Here is a 16194-nt window from a genome sequence, read left to right on the forward strand (position 1 = left end):
AACGTCGCCCTAACAAATCAAATCTCCGTGATGCTAAAATGTAGAAATTCTTTGATTATACATAGGCTAGGCGTTTTCACTTCGTTCTGGTGTGTGTGTGAAAAAACACTAATGCTATACTATTTGGTCATTTCTTTATTCTAAGAAAACAGTTCTCAAACACAAACAGTTCAGTTTCCACAATGTAAACAGCTTCTCACATACAGTTCGCACGAGCAAGTTTTGTAGGAAGGAATAACTGCAAGAAACCAAGTCCATCAAATTAAAAATGCAAGCCACTTTAAAGCCAAACCGTGATGGGCTGCTTTGATTCCTGCTCAGTGTTGCGCTAGACTGAACGCTGAAGACCTGAATTAGTGAAGAAGCACTGCACACAGTTGAGACTGACTTGTCTTCTTGAAATGTGAGGAAAAAGTCCAGTCATGTGTGTTAAACGGCTCCTTTTCTCCTTAGTGCTTAGTCAATAATAATCATCATAATAAAGTGTGCACTATCTAAACTACTTACAATGACTAACTGCCTACCTAGGGCTCACTTTGAATGTCTAGTCAAAAAATAAAAGGGAAAACATCACTCCAGTTAATATTAGTAATACATGGCTATGAGAGAAGAGGGAGATATCGACCTCTTGCTCTTTTCCATTTTTGAACCAACAGCTTCAACTATTGACAGCCATAACAGTAAACTTATAGGATAGCCTCGAGATCAAAGTCCTGTTAATTTGCAAAATAACTTTTTTTCACTCCTCTATGAGGGTCTGAGTTTTAAAGCAAAGCTCACTTACAAAAAGCCTGTTTCTTCACATGATTTCCACCCATCTGAATGACTTTCTGATGTCAGGAGGAGCAGGTTTGGCTCACGTGTTCTGTCCCTCGTTTATTCATTTGATTTACCTGAAGGCTGTTTCGATGACTTGATACCTACCCAGTGGAACCTACAGTATATATATTTTAGGGGTGCAAGATATATCGACTCAATATTATCGCAATATATTGAAAGTGTCGCAATAAGTATGTATTATTTTGTTTATTTTGTGGAGCCCTGCGTCCCATCCGTTGGCTGTATGGCTAAGTTGTGTTTGATTTAGAGCTCGCTTGAAACACTATAATGATCATGTTTCATTGGCCAGTTACCGTGCCACGGGTCCACTCAGTGACAAACCCTATGGAGCGTACCACGTGTGTGCATATTTCGACAGAGTGACGTGTAAGTGAAGAAATAAACAAAATGGAACGAATCGGAAGCGAAAGAAAAGGTGCGTGTCCTGTTCTCTTTTATATATTTTATACAGTAAAACATGTCCTGTTCTGTAGACATGGTCCTTATTTATTTATTCATGCTGTACCAGTCCAATATGACAGTCAGTTGAAATAAACCTTGTTCAATTTGTTATGAATCTATTTTGATGTGTTTAAAAATAACGAAATGAATATCGATATTGCAATATTCATAAACAATATCAAATTTAGTCAATATCGTGCAACCCATATATATATAGTGCATGTCTGTGTGTTCAACCACACTCCTCCGCAATCCAGATGTTCAGCAGTTTCCATGGAAACAAGCAGGTGTGTTTCGCACTCTGTGGTCATGGCTTTCTTCAACAGCTAGATGATCCAGTGTCTCTTTTTGTGTTATTCAGGGAGGGTGTGTGTGTGTGTGTGTGTGTGTGTGTGTGTTGGTCTGGAGGTAGGTGTTTGTTAGTACAGTAAAGGGGCTTCAGGCCACTGCCTTACAATGGGGATCTTCCTGCATTTTAAGAGCTGTGATGTCACCTTAGGGACCTGAACTTGTGATGTGTAATGGTCCCAGGAACAAAGGCTAGGGGTGATGGAAGTTACAGGGTGAAGGAATTTTCTCTGGAGAGAAGAGAACGTATTTTGTTTGTCTGCATGCTAATTTTGTGTGTGTGTGTGTGTGTGTGTGTGTATGTGTGTGTGCGTGTGTGCGTGCGTGCGTGCGTGCGTGCATCAGTGCGAGTTGGGCTGCTCCACTTTGAGCCCGACCAGCGATGGAGGGAGCTGGCCTGCAGCAGAGGAGGAGCTGGGAGGAGAGGCCCTGAGGCTGGAGCTCCCGGTGGAGGACGAGGTGGTGACTGCGGGTCGGATGAGCGGGGGGGGGGTGGTTGTGGGGCGCTCTGTTCTGGAGCGGGCGTGTCTGCAGAGGAGGGGGCTGACGGAGGAGGCTGGGGGGAGCCGACGGAGGTGCAGGGCGCAGCAGTGGAGGAGGCTGGGAGAGGGAGGAGGGGGTCTGGGTGGAGGAGGGAGGAGAGGAGCCGCTGGTGGCGTCCGAGGGGGAGTCCTCCATTTTGACCTGAGGGGAGGGAGGAGGCAGATATGGAGGTAAGGAGGAGGAGGGCAAACAGTGGAGACAACAGATGATGAAGTGAGATAAGGTGAAAGCCAGGTGGAGAACAGTTGTGAGAATAGAGAGACGGATGTCACATTTGCTCTACGAGGATTCGGCTTTAACCACAGCAGATGGCACAGGAGAGAACTTTGTGTTACAACCACCTGCTCCTCCTGTTCAATCTACTCGGGAGCTAGGATGGTTGAATTTCACCCACTGAATCCACTTCAGGCACCGAGAGCACCAACAAGCATTTAAAGCACGGAGAAAGACACGTGGAATGGGTGATTCAGCATGAAGTCGATGGTCCTGTTAATGACGGACTTTCTATCTTGCAAGTTTTTCTCCTCTGTTTCTTCCTTAGGGCCCACGCTGTCTTGGTAAGCACTGAGGACACGCAATCAAATCTGATACTAAAACCAGCAATTGTGTGTAGTTGTAGCATTCATTACCCTTCCTCCAAGTTGCACAACTATTTTTAAGTATATTAGACTTTTTTTTTTAAACTCTTAATGGGTTTTTCATAAGGTGCATTTAAGGTTTACAAGAAAAGTTTGAATGACTATAAATAGAACTTTAATTAGATGACCAGTGAGCCAGCCAACAAATTTTTTACCACTCTGTGATGGACAATGGTTGACGATTAACTTAGATTAAATAGTTCAGCGTTTTGTTAAAGAGTTAGACGAGAAGGTCAATATCACGTGGTATGCGGTTTCATTTTGACTGACTTGTTAAGACATCGTCCTTAAGTGTCTAAACGTCGTTTCTCAAAATGAGAAACTTTGAACTAATACGACTCATGGTGTTCTTTATACGTGTATGTGTATCGTGCCACGGCTCACCTCGTCCTCCTCGGCCGCTGCGTCCGTAGCGGCTGCCATCTCCTCGCTGCTCCTCCTGAGGTCTCTCTGGTCTCGGCTGGTGGCCACCTGCTCGGCCGCCCACTCCCTCAGCACCTCGTCCAGGTTGAACCTGCGCCGGTAGCTCACGAAGAAGGAACTCACCTGAACAGACAGGCAGAGATGGAGAGTTAGGGACTCTCACACCGCCTCTAAACAAACTGACAAGTCTGATCTCCGGTTACATGATTGGCCACCACAGCGTGACGTGGGCTTGGGTTTATCCAAAAATTAAGTCAGTCTCAACTTTTTGCCGCAGGCCGCCGCGTTTTTTTTTTTGGCGTCTCCCCCCTGCGGCAAACCCCGCCGCAGCCTAAACACACTACCCCCATCCAAAATGAATGGAAAGACCTGCCTCTGACAGCTGACGCAGGCTGTGTGAATGCCCGCTTAGAGAAATGAAGCAGGGCAGAAAGTTGTACGGCGTTCCAAGGCCACGGAGGCGGAGATTGGAGGTCAGTAGACAAAATGAAAGGAGGGATAATGGAGATTATAATTATCCTATAAAAGAAAAATGCTTATCCAGACAGAGGAATGAGAATGAAATTGGAGAGGAGATGAAAAGCAGACCTCACAGAGAGTAAACTGCTGGATGGATGGAGGGTAAGAGGGAGGTCAGAATAAGAGATGAGAGAGGCAATCTTCACAAGATTTGAGGACGAGGTTGCTCACCTGAGCTGGTGTCTTGGTCCCGATCACCTCAGCAATGGCTGCAAAGTCTTTACCATAGCGACGGATAGCTGGAAAGGAGAACGCCAGGTTAATGAGGTCTATGCATCACTCACCACCAATTCGTTGCCATCAAAAGGCTAAAAAAACTTTCCCTCTGTCAGAGAAATGCAGCAGTGTGTGTGAGAGGAGAGACAGGAGGAGTGAATGTCGTGTCAACAGGCTCGTTGATGCGTGCCTTTTCTGTTAACCTTTACCTGAGCTCGGCTGGCTGAGTGCACCTGCTCTTTTCCACGCCTGTCCGGCTTCACTCTCATATCATTCATTTCATGTCTTTCAGCTTCTGCTTTCTCTTCTTCTGGGGGTTAAACGCTTTGCTCAAAAGGTAAACTGACAACTAATTAGTTATTGCAACAAAAAGCATCTAGTCTGGTGTCATGTTTGATAATATAGCAAATGCCGATTATACTACACACTGAATAATACATGATTTTGGACAAAGCCTGTGTGTTTTTTAAGGCCAATACAGTTTAACCTAAGCAGAGGGGTGACTTAAATATGTACTATATGTAAACGAGGTGACTCTGTAAGAGGGTAGGAGGAGGATGATGATGCTGCTGCAGCCTTTACTCACCCTGCACAGCCAGGAGCTGCTCCTCTGTGGTCCAACGCGAGTTCATCTTAGGGACAGGCTGAGAGAGAGAAAGAGAGGAAAGGGGAGAGATTAGAGTGTGAGGGTGGTAGAAAAGAAGAGGAGAAAAGGAGAAGAGAGGGGTGAAAATGACAGCAAGAGAGAAAAGGGCAGATTAAGACCAATCTCAGTCCCACAAGGGATGAAATAATATCTGCAGGGAGATGAGAAAGGGCAGAGGGAATAATCCATGAACAAGGACAGCGACAAACTGAAGAGAGATCAGCGATGAGGAAAAGGGAACGCAGTCCAGGAAACAAATCAAAAAGGGGATAAGACGAAAGATGTAAAGGAGGGACAGTTTAGAAAGAGAGAGTGGAAAAAAGAAAGCTGTACAAAAAAAAAAAAAAAAAAAAAGAGACTTACCTCAGCTGGTTTGAAAGTGTTAACACCTTCATTTAAGCTCTGTTTCAAACTACTGTTGTTCTGTTTAATAGACTGGACCTGAGAGGGAAAAGTGTCAGGGACGAAAGAGAGGACAGAGGGGACAGTGTAGTAAGTTTGTTTTTTGGGCTAGTTGCACTGATGCACTAAGACAATGCTTTACTTTAAACATCCAGTTGCAGTTAAAAAATTAAAAGGTTTTCTTGGAGCAATTCTTAATTTTCTATTGTTGAAACCTGCTTATAAAATGTTCATACTAACGGTAAAAAAACAAAGCAAACCCTCAGTGAGACTGCATTCATTAGATCTGTCACATAAAAAGGTGACAATTTATTAATGTATTGTTGCATTATAAAGCTCTCGAGGAGGTGTTAAATTTCACCTTTACTGGCAGATCCACACACACACACACACACACACACACACACACACACACACACACACACACACACACACACACACACACACACACACACACACACACACACACACACACACACACACACACACACACACACACACACACACACACCCACCCACCCACCCACCCACCCACACCCTATTGGTTTTTTACCAAAACTACCTCCAGAAGTACAGTAGCTTTCAGATTATTTTTGGTGCATTTACACCTTCAGTTCAAATGGCCAGATTACTCATACTGAAGGTACATACCTGTCTCTTGAGTGACACCAACTGTGTGTCCAGCTGTTGAATAGTTAGCACCCCGGCGTTGTGGGAGGCTGACACCGACATGATGTCTCCCTGCTCCAGGTACATGCCTTTAGGTGGCCTGCGGCGGGCTCTGAGCGGGTGGTGGCGGTACTGAGCTCCGATATTTTCCTTCTTCACCGGCCCAGAGCGACTGGGGGTGGCCTTGTTAGAGTTGGCACTGTTGGGGTTCTGTTTCACCGCCTGTGTGGACAGACAGAGGTTCTGTCAGAATGACACCCGTTTACATGAACAGCAATTCAAGAAGGCAGCGGATAGAGAATGCATCAATTTGGCTCGGCTGATCTCCTCAGGCAAGTCATGACTAATAAATAGGGTTGGGTATCGTTTGAGTTTTTTCCGATACCGGTGCTAAAACGATACTTTTAAAACGTTGCCTGAACAGATACTTAAAAAAATAGGGTAATAGGGAATAGAGTATTTTACAATAACTTTGAATGCACCACCAGGCTTACTAGTTTCAAGTGAACGCACCACGTCTGGATTGTTTTTCCGACAACGGCAGCTGCACACTGCTTAACATCCCACTGTTGAAATCCTCTCCAGTGAAATACAGACACCCTTTACACCGTTTAGCTGTCAGCATTTTAACCGTGTTTAATCCAGCTGCTAGCTAACGGTAGGCTAACGTTACCTGCTGTCAGGTGTAGTGTTAACTAGCACCACGTGCCGCGATGCTCCTGTCGCCTCAAACTTCTGTTTCAGAGCATCAGAGAGCAGCGCAGAAGGCATTTAAGTGGCACAGAAATGAGGCACCGAAATCCGCGTTGTAATTCAGTCCGGTAGATACCGGTCGTTTAGGCACCGGTGCCGTATTAGCACCGGGTCTCGGTACCCAACCCTACTAATAAAACACAAAGAATTGTTTAAATAAGCAAGCACACGCACACTCAACAACCATTATTATTATTAGTTTTATATTGCTCACCTCTTTCTTGGCGTCAATCTCAAAGTCACTGTCACTGCCAGGGTCTCCTTCCTCAATCTCATCATTACTACAAGAAGAAAGAAAATGTAACTAAACACACCCAAGATTCTGCCACTCGAAATTAAAAGTGTCTGATTTCATCAAAGTATTTTTAAAACTGCTCCAGAATGTCAACTGAAAATGACAACTAATAATATCAAAGTATCTCATTTGTATTCATGAGACTCTTGTTTCCTAGGAGGACGTGCTTATTGAGCTTTGTAAATGTCCTGAGAACTTAATGTTTCCTTCCTGCTCAGTCCTTCTTCTCTCTGTCCCTCCCTCCACCCGTCTCGTTCCCTTCAGGGGATCCTTAAAGTTTTCTTGAATATCTCATACCTGTCATCTTTCTCTCTCTTGCTGACCAGCCTCCTGGCCTGTCGGTCCATGACAGAGGTCCTGGTCCTGGTCTTCTTCCAGCTGTAGTAGTACTTCACAAGGCTGGAGATCAGCTTGTCTGGAAGCTACACGCAAACACAGAAATCACTAAATTGAATTTCAAATATTTGTTTTGTTTTGAAAATTACACTAAATTCATGCTAAATGTTGTGCCTCCCCCCCAGTCTCTCACCATCTGCTGGATGCGGTGGAAGCTCTTGCCGTGGAAGCTGAAGGCCTGCTCAAACAGCACTTTGTCCTCCACTGTCCACTCGTCTGGGAACGGGGTGAAGTTGGCCAGGTCAGCAAGCGAGCGCTCCACATCATGTTTGTGCCATAATAACATGCCCAGAGCCTAAGCACGCAGACAGGACGAAGACAGAGTCAGGCAAACAGTGACAGGTCAGAAGAGTTAGATACAAAGGAGCAGTGAAAAGAGAAAGAGATTTTATCTTGAGGTTTTTTTTCTGATGCATTTTGGTGAAAATTAAATGAAATTTGCGGTCTGCCATACCTGCTCCATGTTGTATCCATGTTTCTCTTTAGCCATCAGTATGTACTCGTCCACTGGGATTAGAAGAAAGACAAAATGGGTTAAAAAGAGAGGAAACATTAGTAAAAGGAGATGAGGAGGTATAGTGCAAGAAAAAATAGAAGGGAAAAAAAGAAACCACAATAGTATAGTGGATGGAGGAGGATGGGAGAAACCAGGTAGAGGAAGTAGAGAAAAGAGAAAAACAAGAAATGCATAATAGAGAGAGAAAGATGAGGACAATTAAATAAATAATAGGAAAAGATGAAGACAAAGCGGGCCAAAGAATTAAAGTAAATGAGTGCACAGGAGAAAACACAGAAGGAAAGTTTTAATTGCTATTCTCTAGTCAGCATATAGCCATTAAACTGAAGGTCACACTGTTAAGCTTGCATCAGTGAAGGTGAGGTGTGTGTGTGTGTGTGTGTGTGTGTGTGTGTGTGTGTGTGTGTGTGTGTGTGTGTGTGTGTGTGTGTGTGTGTGTGTGTGTGTGTGTGTGTGTGTGTGTCTTACACATTGCATCAGAAAGCTGACTGTTGGGACGCCAAACCAACATGCTCCTCTCGTCCTTCTCATTGCAGCGGGTTGGACTGTCTGGAAAAACAACAAACAAGGACATTTGGTGATTATTATTTTAAAACACATTTAGCATTTAAATTCATATATTGAGGTAATATGTATATTTGAATCCCTGTTTTACTCCTTCCTCCACCGCTATGACTCCCAACCTCTCTATCTATCTAACCCATCTATCTTCATATGAACTTTACTTCTCCCTCTTTGCGTGTTTTCTCCTGTCTAGGCTCCATCTCTCTTTTCGTTGGCAAGAAAAACAAGGAGGAGATGGTGGCGTGTCAGCAAGAGGACTCTTTTTGGGAATTTACCACCTGTGTTCTGCCAAAATCCAGACGTTAAACGAGAGGCTGGTTTTTCCTGCTTCTCCCCTCTTCTGGTGCAATCTGATGGTCGTAGGACAACTTTGCTTTGGATTGCTTTGGCAGTGTTCAGCCACTTAAATCTACCACAACTTATACAATGAATCAGGATACTTCAATAAGCTTGATTTTACAATCTTTAAACCTTTCCATTCCCTGTGAAATTGTTTTCAAACAAACACGCTAACAAACTAGCTTTATTCTGATTCAACATCACTATGGACTGTTCTGAAACATCCCCAAAAAAAAAAAAAAAAAAAAAAAAGAAAAAAGAATGTGATGCCCATTTACTAAGGGGTTTGAATATTGCAGAGCTAACCCTTTTATTGATTAAACAAAGACTTGACACCCGCCTCAAAACAAACATTACTCCCATTACTGAACAAGGACAACCTCTGCAACACAGGCAAGCGTCTACATTTTCCCTCTCCATTTCCTGGAGAGACGGGAAGACAGTAACTGGTCATTTGACCTTCATTTCTCTCATTGTCTGCATTCCCCTCCTTCCTCCATTTCAATGTCCTCCACATTACTCCTCACCTCTATGTCTCCTTCTCAGCCCTGATTTCCTCCCTTTCTCTATTCATTTTCCTTTTCAATCATCTCTTTTTCCTCTCTCAGCTTACCTGGTTTGAACTCTGGGATCTGAGCCTGGTAGTCTCCCCCCACTCTGATCATACTGTCTGTAGAGAGAGACGCACACAAGACGAATATGACTTTCTATTTCCCAGAAGGATGGGTAGAGCTGCAGAGATGGAAGAGGATGGGGGACAAGTATTCCCGTAAATTTCCCAGAAAGTTGCAGAGCTGGATAGACGGGACCATAAGAAGCAGATAACAGGAGAGTCATCTACAGCATGGTAATCATTTTTTTGCGCTCTGCCCTGTAACCGGCTTCACTATTGGTTTATCCCAACAGGGCTCTGCCTCTGCAATAGCAATAGATATTTATATTTACCAAATTGTTGATTAAATGTCTGACACATTGAAATAATAGCTGCAGCCTACTCAATCGGAGCCAATTGAGACCCTGTGGTTTGTGAGAAAAACATCTATACGAATAGGCCAAATACACATAACACAGGCCTAAAAGCCTTAACAAGTCTTTATGTATTTTGTGAAACTAAGGACAAAAGGTTCTCCAAAACAGTGCTCTGGCTTTCAAAAGTGAAGTACAATTTCATGAACTGATTTCAGTCCTACACTGAAATTTCCATATTGTGGCATCAGGGTTTGTGAAGTTGATAAGCGCTTCCCATCAAAGTGAGTTTTTTCCCCCTCATACATCAGAATTTAATAGTAAATGATTGAGCAGATTTTTTTTCCAACTTGTTAAAAGGTCAGAGTGATGTGCTGCTCTGATTAATTACTACTGACTGAACATATGATGTGTGATCAATCAATGAATCACCTGCAAAGCTGAATCGGCCATATCCTGGCACACCTCATCTCGCTATTAATGTAGTAACATTATGGTTTAAACAATAACCTCAATCTTTGAATACATTGCATTTTCTGTGTAAAGTAGCACCAATGCTTATTTTCCCTGATGCTTAATAGGCCCAATTACATTTTACAAAAAGGTTCTTTAGTGGAGGTATTTCAGGCAAGGTTGGGCACTATAAAATACTGGGAAACCCTGGGGATATGTAATTAGTTTGCAAGAGTGCAAACAATCCTCAAGTTGTCAGCCTGTAAGAACCACACAGGGAGCCTGCTTTTAATCAACTATTGAAATGAGTGTGGTTCTAATGGTTTTAAAAGACAAGCAACTGCTGACTGTTTCAGTCTTCCCTTGTTCCATTTCCTTAATTCTTCTAAAGATTTGGTTTTCTGAACAATTTGGTTCAACCAAGATACCAGAAAGTTTATAATCACAGCATATAACCTGTCTCCGTTTACAAAAGAACAAGTCAAATTCAACAGAAATAGCATAGATCGTGATAAATACCTTTCATGCATTACATTTTTTTTCGTGATAACATTTTCAGCATGTTCATCACTAAGTGACAGAAATACCGACAGACACAAAGAGAGAGAGAGAAGTACGACAGAGCATGGCAAACGTTAAGTAATTAGTGCAGTAGTAAAGAGGGTTGAAGGCGAGGATTGAAGAGAGGGGCAGGGAAGCAGACCAGGAGGAGGAAGAGACAGATTACTGTTTCCTCAGGGAGAGGGGACAGGAAGGGAGGAGACGGGGATGATAGAAACTGGAGTAGATTGTAAGAAACCGGTGGAGACAGGAATATGAAGTATGACTGAAGAAGAAATAAGGTTGGATGAAAAAAGGGGTATGAAAGGAGGCAAGAAATGAGAGAAAAATAAAAGATGGATGAAAAAGACAGAGGTGACTGGAAGACTGAAAACGGATGGAGGTGGAGGCGAGTATGAAAGTGGGGGGTTGCCATAATGATAGGGATGGTGGCTTAAAGTCTCAGACCTACATCAACAGTGGAAAATCTGGGTAGTAAAGTGCCTTTTGACGCTCCCTAACCATTCCAGTTAAACTGTTTGATCTAATAAGATATCTTGTGGCTAGTGAGATAACGGTTCAAAAATGAAAGATCAACAGCAAGTCAGTGGGTGAAGGAGAAAATGGAGGGAGGAAAGATATATGTGGGCAGAGGATAACAAGGATGGAAGAGTGTGGGAAGGGAGGGGAGGACAGAGGAGAGCAGTGTGCAGGGACTATAGAAGCACTGCAGCAATGCAAGCAGAACAGCTGGCATGATGTATATCTGTACAATGGAAATGCATGTCTACGGTAAGTACACTTTACACATGCAGTAGATTATACTTCAGTTTAGTGTATGTGTCTGTGTGTACCATGAGCATGCTCTTCATCGCTGCTCTCTTCTTCAGAGTGTGGTTGGCTGTTGCCATTGGTTACAGTCTTTGCTCTGCTCCTGGACAGGACCCCGGACCCCGAGCGCTCCATCACTGAGGGCATGGCTGCTTCCACACACAGACACAGACACACACAGACACACACACAGACACACACACACAATAAAATTTAACCACTTACACACCAGCATTCATCAACAAAATTTCCATTAGCAAGTTGGCTGCTGTTAGTTTTCACTTGAACCCCAATAAAACCTAATCCACTCTTGTAAAGTACAACGGCACCTTATGCTCCTACCTTGGAAGGAATCCTATTACTTTCCCTTGGGCTGTTTTATTTTCCAAACACTGGTTTAATGTATGATAACTGATTCACACTCAACAACTCTCAGTTCTTTCTCCTTAACCCTCATTATCACTCACTAGCTAGAACTTGGTGTCTCGCTAATCAAAATGACCTTTTGATCAGTTCTGTGGCATACAGTGAGGATGCCATGTTGTGGCCGCTATTTGTTAGATGAAACACATCTCTTACCGATTGCCGGATTAAGGTTCAAGTTCAACACACAATCCACAGGCACTTCTTCTTGTTCATCACAGGACCCAAACTGATTAACTCAAGTCTTCCTTTATTACTCCAGTTAATTAAGAACATGCTCCTATTATGGGGGCACCACCACTAGAGCTGACATACCAATTTATAATGTGTATACTTCACTGTGTGGAACTCAGTGGAATAATTGCATGAAAGGTAACAGGATGTCAGGGTTTGGTGGGGCTCTAAAAACTGTGCTGGCAGCCCACTGTGACTGAGTGAATGCAACTGCAGAAACAATGATTTTTTTTTATTTTTAAAAAGATACTGACAAAGAAGCTTTACTTAATGTGAATCGGTCATATTATTGCCAATATCCATTCCAATTAACAAGTTCAGAAAAATGGCTGCAAGTCAGTATCAGTGCTATCGATCTGGAGGATTGGCCAGGTGCATCACTGGGATCAATTAATCATTTAAGACATTTTTCAAGCAAACATGTTGCATATTTCATTGTTTCAGCTTCTTAAAAAGATGAAGATGTGCTGCTTTTCTTCGTCTTAAGTGATAGTTGACTGAATATTTTTATCTTCTGCAGATTTTCTGAAAATGTCATCATGAACTCTAGGAAATTGGGCTGACCCTCCTTCAGTATTTTCTGATATTTTATAAACCAAATGTTAAAATGATTAATGAGAACATAATCAGCAGATTAATTGATAAACAAAAGTTTGTTTCAGCACTAAGAAACACTATTCTGACATATCAAAAAGAGTAACAAATTGCTGATTTTTAGAACTGATATGATTAGGCTAGTAGACTAATCTATGCAAACTATTTTTTCAGATTTTTCACTATTGGTTGAACAGAACAAGCTGTCTGAATATGGTAACTTGGGCTGTATGTAAATGATAATGGCCATTTGTCACTGTTTTGATCAATAATGACCATTAGTTGCAGCCCTTAACATTTTGTGTATAAAGTATGAAAAAGGCTAAGAAGTGAAGTTGCTTTTGCCCTGGCCTCATGTTCTATTCAATTTCACTATTAAGATGTCCAAATGTAATGTAATGTCCTCACATGCCTCCTCCTACATGCTAAGGAAATCGATTGCAACAGCACAGCTGACAAGTGGCAGAATCCGATAAAACAACGTGGGGAAAGCGTGCCATGGATAACATGAGAGCCCTCCTGCATGAAGGGGACTCTCGTTTTAAGTGTCATCCACAGTCAGTGCTATATTATTAGGTGGCCAAGCCTCGTTTTCTCTCTGTATCTCCGGGCCAGTGAGTCTCCCAGCAGCACAATAGACTAGACGTTCAGCTCAGGACACAGCAGAAAGTAACCCACAAAACTCCCTCCTCGCACACAAACGACAGGCGACCACAGAGACAATGACCTATATCACTCACCGATCGCAGTAAACCCGAATTATGTGCACCGAAATTTAAAACCTGAGGTTTGCTTTCATTCACAAATCACATCAGCAAGTTCATCTCCAGTTTCCTCACTGGAACTACAACTAGAACAAAGCACGGGCGCGGAGTCTGAGGACAGACGGGCGACATTAAGGTCCCATTTCTCGCATTCTCCAGGTTAAACATGACCAGTGATGCTTCTGCAGAGGGTGAGGGGCGATCTTTAAAACCCGAGAGATGAATTCACATCTGCCAAACACCGGTAGACAATACAAGTGTCTGAGGCTCTCTGGGGGTCTTTGTCTATCGCGGCTCCCGGTGACCCCAAAGACTACAACAGCTGCCCCCTCTAACTTCACTGGAAACTCACCTCATTCAAACCTAGACAAATCTATGTCTATTTACGTATATCTCGATGGATTTAAATTAGGGAAATCGCTGAAGCTACAGGTATAATGGGGACAAAGTATAATCCCGCCTAGGTTCACTTTCAGAGAGTTTTAGGGGGTTGTGATAGCCTCGGACACTGCCACGGTAGCCTCCATCTCTGGCAGACTAAGCAATTGTTATGAGTAATAAGAGCTAAAACTATTATACAACTGCTAACCCGACTAGGCAGGATCTATTTGTAGTAAGTAATGCAACCACCAATCAACCACCCGCGTATGCTTAGTAGGCTACCAATAAAATTTCCACATCCTCTCACCACCACAAGGAACTTTTTGCCCCTTAACTTTCAACATCTATTGATGTATTATGCTCTATTTACATTCTATGATTATGCTACACAAATCCAATCCATACTACACATTGTTAATCAAGTTTAAGGTATAGTCTATAAAAATATATTCGATTTGTTCTCTATCATAAATGTCAATGCATTGATGCATAACTGTTACTCATAGGCCTACTGACAACGTTGACAATCGTATTCCTAAAGTGAATAAAAATGTGCTTGTGGATCTCAAGAGTAAGTTCAGTTTAGAGTGACCTTGTAGTGGTATTTTTGTATTTCAGTAAAGGTTACACGAGAATATTACTATAGGGATTCATTTTTAAACCAGCATTGTATAATCTGTTAAACCTTGGTTTTCTATAAATTAGTTAATAAAAAAAATATGAGGTGGTGCATATGCACCCGGTGCTTTATCAGAACTAAATCACAATTTTCACAGCTTTATTCCTAAGCAGTCATGTATGTTGTGTGTCAGACTTTGAAGTCCTTTTGTTTTCCCCACGCTTACGTTGCCGTTACTACTACTGACGCTACTGACGCTGTGTCTGCTGCTGGCACCAAGTAAAAACTCGCTCTCTGGGTTATTATAACTCAAGTTGGCGGTCTCTTTCAGGACGTTTAGCTACAAACGGTAGCAGTTTGAACTAAAGTATTTTCTGGGGGCTGAACAATAAAAACCAGGCGACATTTCCCTCCTCTCCAAAGTGCAATCTGAAGTCAAATCTAGTTGGTCGATGGGATGCTAACGTTAGCCAGTTAGCTTGCGGCTAGTACCCTCGCGTTACATTAGTAACGTTAATAGTTGGAAGTCGAGATAACAGTCACACCGTACCTGTGTTTCGTTTCTCTCCGCTTTCCCGCACTCAAAACTTATTTGCGCCTCGTTCCGCGAGTTAAAATCCTCTTCGAAGCGCTAAAAGACAATATTACATCTAAAACGGCTTAATTCTTATCTAATTGATGAGCACAGTCAGTACAATGAAGTGAACTGCATGGATAGATGGAAGCAGCCGTGAGTGTGCGCCGGGGAGACAGACAACACCCGGGGAAAAGTGAAGTGGACATCCGCCCCGATGCGTTCGCCTCTCCCAACAAGCCGTTTGGATTGACAAAAAGTAGTCCTGTAAAACTATTAAGTGTAGCATAGGTCTTAATTTTGTATTTTGTTGCTTAACATGTAATTTGACACATTAGAGTGATTTATCTACCAGTATTTCTTACTGAAAGGCTTTGGCAAAAAAAACAGGTTTTCAAAACTGCCTGCCTGCTGTTTACACTATGGTTATTATCCACAGTTGATCTCGTTTAAATAGGAAAAAGACGGCGCGGTTATCCGTTGTATAAACAGTAGCCGTTATAGACTCTACTCTTAACCTGCCATCTATCAAAATCCCATAAATTAGGGACTACTTGCCAGTGTGTCGGCGGAGGGATTCGTCAGCTGTGCATCTCTGTGCTGAGGCAGGCTGTCCAGACTTGTACTGATGTATGCATGGTGGAGAAAAGGGCAGGAGTGGGGTACAATTGAACCTGTGTGTGCGCGTGTGTGACAGAGCAAACGTGATTATAAGAGCGTGCGTGCGTGACTTTGATTCGGATAAATAGCCTCAATACTTGGTTTATGTCGAAAAAAATCGAAAAAGACTGTGTGTGTGTGTGTGTGGGGGGGGGGGTGTACAGGTGGATGAGTGTGTGAGTAGAATTGCTTTAGCGATAGGCCGTAGGAGGATTTCACACACCTGATGCTAGCAATAAACACAATAACACACACACACAGAGGACCTGCTGCTATAGGCTACCTTCATAAGTGCCTGCTGCTGACATGTAACAGCCTGTTACACACTCTCTTTTTTTTCTTTCTCTAGGCCTACTCTCTCTTTGACATTACCACTTCCTCTTCTTCTTCCCCCACCTCCTCTTCATCATCCCAGTTCTCTCATTTTCCCATCTTATCTCATCTTCTCCATGATTTCTCTCGATAGTCACCCCCCTGTTTCTGCCCTGCTTCCTGCTCCTTTCTGCACCTCCTCTATTTGTTTGCTTCCTCTCCCCATTCTTCTTTATTTAATCTCCCTTCGTTCGCTCCTCTTTCTTCTCTTTCTCAAATACTTTTTCCCTCTTC

At 42.9% G+C, this 16194-nt stretch overlaps 1 protein-coding gene across 1 annotated transcript; it reads right to left on the reverse strand.

Annotated features, from left to right (window-relative positions):
- Window positions 1-1878: 1878 nt before the first annotated feature.
- On the reverse strand, window positions 1879-15179 carry rcor2 (REST corepressor 2). Its single transcript, XM_028564454.1, is given in 16 exon segments — window positions 1879-2157; window positions 2159-2313; window positions 3195-3356; window positions 3924-3991; window positions 4555-4612; window positions 4978-5055; window positions 5668-5907; window positions 6653-6719; window positions 7031-7155; window positions 7263-7424; window positions 7584-7636; window positions 8115-8195; window positions 8486-8560; window positions 9163-9219; window positions 11363-11488; window positions 14905-15179. Coding segments are annotated over 15 exon segments (1692 nt in total). The 5' UTR covers window positions 11487-11488; window positions 14905-15179; the 3' UTR covers window positions 1879-1970.
- Window positions 15180-16194: the final 1015 nt, after the last annotated feature.

The sequence above is a fragment of the Perca flavescens genome, chromosome 19 (genome assembly GCF_004354835.1).
Source record: "Perca flavescens isolate YP-PL-M2 chromosome 19, PFLA_1.0, whole genome shotgun sequence".
Taxonomy (NCBI): Eukaryota; Metazoa; Chordata; class Actinopteri; order Perciformes; family Percidae; genus Perca; species Perca flavescens.